A 10,726-nucleotide genomic window follows, 5' to 3' on the forward strand; every position below is an offset into this window, starting at 1 on the left:
CGTGCGTTGCAACGGAAGAAAAAAATAGGTCCTCTCACCCATCCACCTCTCTGTCTCCTCCTTTCTCTGTTTCTTCCCCACAATGTGGTTGAACACATCGACGACCTTTGTGGAACGGCCGGTCAACATGTGGGGTGGCGGGCATGCGGGTGCGGGCATTGCTTCGGCCGAGCTGCGGCGGGCCCGGAGCTCGGCGCTCGCAAGCGCGCGGAGGTGGGCTCTGCTGCGGGCGTGCGTGGGGTCGGGTGCGGAGATGAGCATGCGCGCGCGCGGGGAGGGGGGCGTGAGGTGGACCGCAGGGCCCGGCGGCGGCGGCAACTACGAGGCATGGTTGGTCGGTGCGAGCTGCAGGTCGGCGGCTGCAGGGCGGGACGGCTCGAGCCCCAAGCGCCAAGGGTCGACTGTTGCAGGGCAGGCCGGCGCGAGCCATGGGTCGACGGCTACATCGAGAGGACGCTGCGAGGCGGGGCGGCGCCTCGCGCTCGATGGACAGAGCGGCACGGAGAGCACGGGCGAGATTTGGGACGAGCGCGTGTGGACCCGTGAGCTCGAGCGCACAGCAGATGCGGCCGGCGCGACGGACACGATAGGGCCGTGGTCGGACATTATTTGGGATCTCGATCCATCAGCTGGTGTTGGTCGGATCCGCCGGCCACTGCTAGTGTCCTCCAAGGAGCCTGCCATGGAGATCGCAGCCTCTCCCTATCATCCATCCACCGCTGGTTTCCTTCAAGGACCCGCCATGGAGGTTGCCGCCTCTCCCGTCTCGATCCGTTCGCCACCGGATCCATGACGAAGTAGCCGAGATCCGCCGCCCAAGCGAGCGCCCATTGATGCCGCTGGTGTCCCTTGGTCTTTCCACCGATATCGTGAGGCACAACATGGATGCGTTTTGATGCACACTACGTGGTTCCCGACTTAGTACCACCTCGCGTATATGTTTTAAATTCAAACTGAAAGCGTAAATTCACAAGAAGAAAGCGTATTGTGACGGTGAACCCGCAGAGTCAATCCATGCTTTATTATTAGGGATAGACTAGCAAAAAACCCGTGCGTTGCAACGGGAGAAAAAATATGTGTGCACCCTCGTGCGAGTCTTGAAAATGAGACTCTCCTTTCTCAATGGAATACTCATCCATGGTCAATGGAATGCACGATGTTCAGATCATAGCATGTTTAATAACATAAAAGTTAACTTATTCTGGATTTATTTTGTGTTATACGCACTTGTAAATATCTGAATACATATAAATATATTACATTCGAGATATAAAAAAAGGACCATCGTTGAGAAAAATGTTTGGACATTTAAAAAACAAATGATACACATGCTAGCTTGCATATTTGGCATAGATGGTTCAATCTACAACACACAAATTCATTTATCAATTATCACTTACTTAAGATGTTTATAGGCTGTAAACATTTTTGCATATACCAAACTCAAAATCTATTTCAACATTACAAATGTTACATTTGACTCCGAACTAATATTATAACACCTATTAGCATATGCATCTATAGCAAACATGCTAGCAACCAGAGGAAAACGTTCATCTATCAATCTCCTACTTCACCCTGTGATATCTCATATGTATATCTTGTGCTCTCTTTTCTCTACAACAATTTTTTCTTCTTCTTGCAATGTTCGCACATAGTTCAATCATAAATGATGGAAATTATGTTGAGTTTTCTAACTAGATAGATGCACCGGTTGTATTGAACATTATTTAATTGTAATTAACATTAAAATACATATTGGCGACGACATGAATGCTTAATTAGGATCTTGTAGGAAAATATTAAGCTACTCAATTATGATGTGACTTTAGAATTTTTTTTGTTTTCTCTCAACATAAATGTCTATGCTTTCTTGTATTCATTTCAGGATTTTCGGCGACGCGCGTTAGTGGGTGGAGACGTTCCCGCCAAGGACAAGGCGCCTATGGTGACTTTGTAAATCTCAAGATGATATGTCTGGTCAGTCTTTTGGAGGTGCTCATAGGGGTGGGTATGCGTGTGTGCGTTCATATGGAAGAGTGTATGCACGTTTATATGAGCTCTTGTGTCTGTACTGATGTTAAAAAAACAATGGCATACCAGATTATTCAAAAAATTGGATACAGTTTTTCTTACCAAAGTGAAATCTTAAATTTTAAATACTAAATTATGCAGAAAGATGTGTCAACCAATATGGATTTTAGCGATCTCTTGTGTATGGTGATTCAGCTTCCTAGTACACACCGCAAGTGGACGATTAGCATCTGCCGCGTCCCTCGGCTGTTGATTCCATTGCTCGCGTCCGCGTGCATCGGTCCTCAATCTAGAATAGCTTATTGATGCCCTCCGTATGTTTAATATACTTTAGACTCTCCCACAATCTAGCTCACATCTCATAATATGTTTGTTTATTGACGAAGGGGCTTGTTGATTGTCTATTTGCTGAGGTATATAAACTGATGAGATTTGACGTAGAATAGCAAGATGGGACCATTATTAATTTAAAAGCAAATCAAACTATTATTGCAGCCTCTGGAACGAACGTGAGGGCACGGGTTAGATTCTACACACGAACAATAATTTCTGGTAGGCCCATCAGCATGTAAGTGGGCCCAGTGTATTGGTATAGAACAGGTTGCAAACAATAAACTACAAATAAAAGAACCTGTTGCATAAGAAGAAAATACGTGATTCATCTTGGTGGCCAGACTTGACTGCACCCACGACGATGTCCTGGGTTCGACTCCAAGTCGGGACATTTTTTTTCCCGTAGAAAAATAAACTGATAGACACAAACACACAAAGCGTATTACGACGGACAAAAGGCGAATCCACGGAGTCAATCCGTGCTTTATTATTAGGGAGAGATTTATTATTATTATTAAAGATAGACTAGTACAAATGCCCGTGCGTTGCACCAGGCGATCTTTTTTTGTAAAACCTGCTCCTACTCCGAGTGCCACTATGCGCCACTTCTTATATCCAAGACAAATGTCGAAAAATAAACTGATAGACACAAACACACAAAGCGTATGACGACGGACAAAAGGCGTATTGTGACGGTGAACCCACGGAGTCAATCCGTGATTTATTATTATAGGGAGAGATTTATTATTATTATTAGAGATAGACTAGTGCAAATGCCCGTGCATTGCACCGGGCGATCTTTTTTTGTAAAATCTGCTCCTACTCCGAGTGCCACCATGCGCCACTTCTTATATCCAAGACAAATGTCGAAACTAAGGTTACCCTCATTCGCTATAAGGTGAAAAATAATAACATCACAACCCATCACCACACACACAACCTGGGTTCGACTCCAAGTCGGGACATTTTTTTTCCCGTAGAAAAATAAACTGATAGACACAAACACACAAAGCGTATTACGACGGACAAAAGGCGAATCCACGGAGTCAATCCGTGCTTTATTATTAGGGAGAGATTTATTATTATTATTAAAGATAGACTAGTACAAATGCCCGTGCGTTGCACCAGGCGATCTTTTTTTGTAAAACCTGCTCCTACTCCGAGTGCCACTATGCGCCACTTCTTATATCCAAGACAAATGTCGAAAAATAAACTGATAGACACAAACACACAAAGCGTATGACGACGGACAAAAGGCGTATTGTGACGGTGAACCCACGGAGTCAATCCGTGATTTATTATTATAGGGAGAGATTTATTATTATTATTAGAGATAGACTAGTGCAAATGCCCGTGCATTGCACCGGGCGATCTTTTTTTGTAAAATCTGCTCCTACTCCGAGTGCCACCATGCGCCACTTCTTATATCCAAGACAAATGTCGAAACTAAGGTTACCCTCATTCGCTATAAGGTGAAAAATAATAACATCACAACCCATCACCACACACACAACCTGGGTTCGACTCCAAGTCGGGACATTTTTTTTCCCGTAGAAAAATAAACTGATAGACACAAACACACAAAGCGTATTACGACGGACAAAAGGCGAATCCACGGAGTCAATCCGTGCTTTATTATTAGGGAGAGATTTATTATTATTATTAAAGATAGACTAGTACAAATGCCCGTGCGTTGCACCAGGCGATCTTTTTTTGTAAAACCTGCTCCTACTCCGAGTGCCACTATGCGCCACTTCTTATATCCAAGACAAATGTCGAAAAATAAACTGATAGACACAAACACACAAAGCGTATGACGACGGACAAAAGGCGTATTGTGACGGTGAACCCACGGAGTCAATCCGTGCTTTATTATTATAGGGAGAGATTTATTATTATTATTAGAGATAGACTAGTGCAAATGCCCGTGCATTGCACCGGGCGATCTTTTTTTGTAAAATCTGCTCCTACTCCGAGTGCCACCATGCGCCACTTCTTATATCCAAGACAAATGTCGAAACTAAGGTTACCCTCATTCGCTATAAGGTGAAAAATAATAACATCACAACCCATCACCACACACACAATCTGCTTCATCCACTTGAACACGGTAACCAATCTGTCTCATAGTTATCCTTCTTCCCGCCGTTGTTGACATAAGCCGCTCACCTAGTCGCAACGTGTCTGAACTTGGTCAATCTGAAGGCGATGAACTCACCCACCACACTGTCATTGAACCACACCGGCACAAGAGAACATTTATTATAACTTTAAAACCTAATCTTGTCGAGCTGGACCGTGAGGGCTGCCTTCCACGAATTGCTTCCTAATGTTCGCGATTGTTACATACTGATTTTTTTTTCACAACCAATATTTGTTAATTTGGTAAAATTTGTATAATATCAACCTTCAAATTTGGAGTATAGTAAATGAAAAAAAGATGAAACATAATTGTTTGCAACGGAAATCTAAATTGTTAACAGATCACCTAATGATATACACATTTCCACGTATAAATCTTCAATACATATTACTACAAAAAAGATCATCTGCCCATTCCGAACGAACTGAGATTTATCAGGAAACCACTCAGCAGTGTAGTAAAATTTGTTCACATTGACAACGTATTCTCCGATTTTCTCTTGAGAATTAAGAAAGATACTAATACAAAACTTAGTTTTTACAACCACATTATACATCTATGCACGCAGATGAAGCCAATGGTAGTGATACAAATAAAAGGCGGCTAATCAATCGGCGTGACTACCGCTCGCCAAAGTACGGCTCGCATGCGAAGCAACCTCACCTTTCTTGGGTATGGCATCAAGTTCATGATCGATTCCTATGAACTTCACGACAAACCCAAAAAATGCATAGATGTTTCTTTCGTGAAATAAACGATAGATGCGATCATGAGAAGATGCACTACTAAACTGAACCGATAAATAAAGACGATTTAAGCCCGTGCATTGCAATGGGATAAAATGATGTCATGCAGAATCAGCTCTATCATAGGGTTGAGTGTTCGGGGTGCAGAAGCAGCTCCGCCTAGGGTTGAATGCTCTTAGGGGAGGGCGGTAGCAGCAGAGCATTTGAGCTAGTTGAGACCAGTGCGTTTTTACATTTTCCTGATAGTATATTTTATTTTCAATAGTAACTTATTGGTATTTCTGGTGCAAGCAATAAATAAGTAGTTGAAAGCACACCAAATACATACATTAATCCACTACTCAATACATACTGGATCACAGTGCTAAAGTCTGTTTCTAATTATAGAGTTTACATTTTTTAGATGATACAAAGCACAGCACGTGCTCTCAGGCGAGAGCATAGAGCATTAGTATTGGTGTGCATATGACACAATTACACGGCAAGGCAACGGACTTAAGCATTAGTAGTAGTGTGGATACTACACAATCACAAAATGTAGTACTGCAAGCCAGCGCACGTGTATGTTTACTGATAGAATGCCAAACATATGCATCTCCATCGGGCATTTGTGCTAGTAAAGAGAGAAAAAGGGAAACTGAATTAGCTTACTCTTAACATTTAAACACTGAAAATAAGAGGGAAAACAGAGGCTTGTGTAAAAAAGAGGGAAAATTGAGACACCAGTAACCACCTCATTGATTACGTTAATTATACCCGAGAAACCATTTATCCATCACATCTCTAGAATGTGCAGAGGACCCTCGTGCAGGAGCAAGGGAATCAAGCTCATCGAAGAAAATTACTCATGGGCGTGCTGATCTAGCCTGAAATGGACAGTGAAAACTGAAAACCCGAGTATATGTGCATATTTCATGGCAATTACAAACATGGCTTGTGCAGATGGATATACCTTCTAAAAGATGTCCCTGATATTCCTCTCTGACTCTCCAACATACACGTTTGTCAGTTCTGGACCTTTTACGCTAAGAAAGTTTAATGAGCACTCAGTTGCTACTGCTTTCACAAGTAATGTCTAAAAATTCAAAAGAAAACATCCTAGTTAGCATGTATTATCTTTGTTGTCAGATACAACTAACTTTCGAAAAATGAGGATGAAAACTCAATTCAGACAAAGTATAAAACTCAGTACACCTACCTTCCCAGTGCCTGGAGGTCCATATAGCAGGACACCTGATCGCTTAAGCAATTTAGAGCAGTACACCTGATACAGACATAAGGTTGCACTTGTAGAACTTATTTCTTTGGACCTGGGAATCAAAAAGTCAGTAATAGATGATAAAATAGATTTATTTAGGTAGTTGTGAAATATATTTTTCAGCTCCAGTAGTAACAATGGAGATGTCATATTTCAAATAAATAATGGACATGATATTCTACAGTAACAATGAAGATGTCATATTTCAAATAAATAATCGCATGATATTCTACAGTAACAATGGAGATATCATATTTCAAACAAATAATGGATACGATATTCTACAACTGCCAAATATCAGGACAAAACCCAAGAGAATTCATGATTATCCTCACCAAAATATCATTCTAGACTGAATACCTGTGCTACATGCCTCGTTTGACTATATAATTTTGTCGACAATAGAATACATCAGAGTAACAAATTAAAAATTGATAGCAAATTTCCCCATGATCTTCCACTTTTATTTGTCCATGAACTTATATTCACCAATAATAACATGCAATATTTTCAATCACTGAACCTAGCTACCCAAATAGGTAACTTTCAGACCAGACCAGAGAATTGTTCAAATTCTTGTTGAAATCGAGCTAGCTTTAGTAAAATTCCTACGCCCCAAAGAATCACGCATGGAAAAACCAACACAAGTAAAGAAGGTAACTGTGTAGCTTACATTGAGCTTCCAACTTTGATCACTGGTAGCTACAGAGTAAGTACAGAACAAGCTAACGCATTGTCCAGTTAGCATGCAACTGACTCCAACGCATAAGTAGAATTCATTGCCCCAGCGCTTGCCGCCGAAGGCGCTGCCCCTGCGAGCCACTGCATCCCATCCCGCTGACCATCGTACCCATCCTTCATTGCGCATGGCAGCCGCAACAACTTTTGTCTCCTCCTGGTCCGAGCATGCCCACAACCCGTACAAGCAGTTATTCCCCATCCTCCTTGCATATTTCCCGTCGAAATCAATGACTGCCGGAGAGGAGTGAGGCAAGACGGGGAGGCCTAGAACAGAGGAAGGCGAGGGGTGCACGCGCAGGTTTCTCATTGATGCATGGCATCAGCAAAATGTCCAGTATGCGCCCTGCGACACCACATCACACTGTAGTATGCCCTTTATTCCTTTGGTTAAGTTTGACATTGTTGTTTCCATCTTTTGTACACCAGTGTGTGAACCATACTACCGATACTATGACATATATCAAGTGCCTTATCAGAAGAAGAAAACTACTGTAGCTTACACCCTCGATCAAGGCAAGAACATCTGTTTGGGGTTTAATTAGGATATGATGGATTGGATACTATGTATTTTCTTTTACTTTGGATGGGTTCTCTTGTTGTAGATCAGTTGTGTCACCGTGATGATGCACTTGATTCCCAACTGCCTTGCATGCTGTTGTGCAATGCACATGCCCGATACGATGGGCAACCAAAAGATCTAGACAGAACAGAGTTCTGCTATTTGTCATAAAGGGCTATTCCATGGGCTCAAGGTTCACTGGTCACTAACTATTCCATTGTTCATCTTCTGATTTCTAGCAATTCTATCAGCTTCATCGCATAGCCTAGTACAACAGAACAAAAGATGCAGGTAATATGTTGAAAATCATGCTTATATTGCATGCCTCTTGTAAGGTTAGCTTTAGTACATACCTCAAATGGAAAACCTGCAGAAGAAGGTCCGGCGAAGTGTGGAGCACGTGCGGACGGCGGAAGGTGTTCCGGCAATGCGTCAGAGGCGAGATTGGATGCTTCTGGGGCTGGTTAGGCAAATTAAAATGTGAAGGAAAGCTTCTTCATGACTATAATACCGGGAACAAAGGTGACTGCATGCATCAGAAGGTCTCGTCAGCAACTGAGAAGAGCACGATGGCAGATCTCAGCTTTCTCAAGGCATCATGGGGCTGGATCGCAAAATCTTTACCACCAAAATTAAATGCACAACAACAACAAAAAGTTCAATGCATTAACAGCCATAAAAAAATCACAACAACCTATTCAACATTTCAGTTGCTAAATTGTCCCATCTATAAACAGACCTACCTATGCACTTACAGCAGAGTTTTTGAAATTTTAGGTCTGCTATAAATAAATACCATCACTAAGGTTAAATAATACATATTAGGAGCTACATGCATTTGAAGGGACACTACTCGTGTCCTCTAGAATTTTCACCGTGTCCCAAGGAAACATTGCTCACCTCATGAGGAAACATTGGTTCAGCAAGAAGGAAAGAGCACAAAGAGCTGACACTGAGCTTAAATTGGTTGAGCAAGAGTGTTTGCACTGCAGCCTTGTTTTCAATCTCTGCGCATACTCCCCTTCCCCTTCCAAAACTAACCATCCTATCAACAGTACTACCAATGTTGCAATCCTTTTTATCCGAGCCAACTGCAGTTGAACCTTGGGCAGAGTCATGTGTGTGGCCGCCCTAATTGAGCATCAAAGCTGAGTCCAGCATTTGTCGGGTGCTACAGCCGCCTCCTTCTCAGCACCGTAGCGGTTGTGCCTCAGGTACCATCCCTTGTTGCGTCTGGCCATGATGATGTGCCTCTCGCTCTGTCCGTCACATGGCCATTGCCGAACACAGCAGCTCCATTGGGAGGTTCAACACACTGCGAGGATTCTAACAACCGCATGATCCAACCTTCTTGGCTCCATGCCCTTCGCTCATCAAATTCAATAGACATATGCAATGTGAAGACGATGGTGTCCTCTAGTCCAGCTGCTCTTGAGTCCGACTGAGCCATCCTTCTCGAGGCCTTCGACTGGCGTATGTGGATTGTCCGTCATCCCCTCTGTCCCTGACATCTACCTCCCAGACCCCATCGGTGCCGTTGGGGTGGCGGCACTTGCCCGCGATTGGGGCTTCTTCCACCTCGTCTTGGGGATGTGGAGCTCCAGCGGTGACTGTTGAGCCTGCCAGGTCGACAACGGCGATCACCTCCAGCGGCACCAGATCAGCGCGTCTCGGGATGGCGGTGCCTTGAGGAGAGAGGAGTGGCATGGCACCACGTCGCCTGCAGCCGCCGCTCAGGAGGGGCGGATCGAGCGAATTGAGACGGACAAAAAAATGAGTGGAGGAGAAGGGGGCAAGAGCAGAGGAGGGAAGGGGAGGAGAAGAGGGGTGACCGGAGCGTCGGTGCGCCACCGACGGGGAGGCCGGAGAGGTGGCGGATCGAACCCTAGCTCGTAGCACCGGATCGAGCGTCGCCGGGATCGGTCGCCTCCTCGCGGCTGGGATCGGGAGGTGAGGAGAGCCCGTGCTTCTGTGTGCTTGAGAACTGCGGGTTGAATATTGGATACGACAGGGGTTTTTTGGAAAACAGCCTAAACGAAACGTTTTTCTCACTTAATAAAGGACTGCGGGTTCAATAAATAAAAAACAAAAAAACTTTTTCACAAAAAACCCGCGACGGTGAACCCGGAACTCAATCCGTGCTTACTATTCATCACCCAGGGTGCAGAATAAGTTATTTTTCACCCGAGGTAATCTTATGATCATTTCATAATTAAATTACGTTTCGAATTCAAATAGTTACATTTATATTGATTCACTACGTAAAATTTGATATAAGAAAATAAAAATATAGGTCATGAGACAAGAAAATTTGCAGTTTATATGTATTTTAGACTATGTTTTTGTGTTTGTAATTTTATATAACATAAAATATTTTTTACGGCGATTATATATTTTCTTACGGTCCCTTTTTGCGTCGAGACAAAACTTACTGAACGTAAATTTACGGTGCATTGATAGTAAAATAGAGGGGGTGAAGAATAACTATGTCTCACCCAGGGTGACGAATAGCGCTACGTAAAATTACGGTGCATTGATGATAAAATAGAGGGGGGTGAAGAATAACTATTCCTCACCCAGGGTGACGAATAGTGCTAGGGTCGCGCTATTCGTCACCCCGTCGCGCTATTCGTCACCCTGGGTGAGGAATAGTTATTCTTCACCCCCCTCTATATTACCATCAATGCACCATAATTTTACGTTCCGTAAGTTTTGTCTTATTTCCGACGCAAAAAGAGACCGTAAGAAAATATATAATCGTCGTAAAAAATATTTTATGTTATGTAAAATTACAAACGTAAAAACATAGTCTAAAATACACATAAACTGCAAATTTTCTTTTCTTATGACCTATAATTTAATTTTCTTATGTCAAATTTTACGTAGTGAATCAATAGAAATGTAACTATTTG

At 43.0% G+C, this 10,726-nt stretch overlaps 1 protein-coding gene across 1 annotated transcript; it reads right to left on the reverse strand.

Annotated features, from left to right (window-relative positions):
• Positions 1-6,211: 6,211 nt before the first annotated feature.
• LOC123081664 (uncharacterized) lies at positions 6,212-9,264 on the reverse strand. The gene is made up of 7 exons (XM_044504212.1): positions 9,033-9,264; positions 8,715-8,905; positions 8,168-8,274; positions 8,025-8,079; positions 7,188-7,409; positions 6,455-6,520; positions 6,212-6,331 (listed from the first exon to the last, which is right to left on the reverse strand). Exons 1-7 carry the CDS (start codon positions 9,262-9,264, stop codon positions 6,212-6,214), a joined length of 993 nt encoding a protein of 330 aa, XP_044360147.1.
• Between the last annotated feature and the right edge of the window lie 1,462 nt (positions 9,265-10,726).

The sequence above is a fragment of the Triticum aestivum genome, chromosome 4A, assembly GCF_018294505.1.
Source record: "Triticum aestivum cultivar Chinese Spring chromosome 4A, IWGSC CS RefSeq v2.1, whole genome shotgun sequence".
Lineage (NCBI taxonomy): Eukaryota > Viridiplantae > Streptophyta > Magnoliopsida > Poales > Poaceae > Triticum > Triticum aestivum.

Coding starts and splice junctions, on each gene's coding strand:
- LOC123081664 (XM_044504212.1), bottom strand. CDS start 9,264: ATGGCTCAGTCGGACTCAAGAGCAGCTGGACTAGAGGACACCATCGTC. Junction 8,906..9,032: donor GCCAGACGCAACAAGGGATG/GTACCTGAGGCA, acceptor GTTCAACTGCAG/TTGGCTCGGATAAAAAGGAT. Junction 6,332..6,454: donor GACCTCCAGGCACTGGGAAG/GTAGGTGTACTG, acceptor TTGAATTTTTAG/ACATTACTTGTGAAAGCAGT.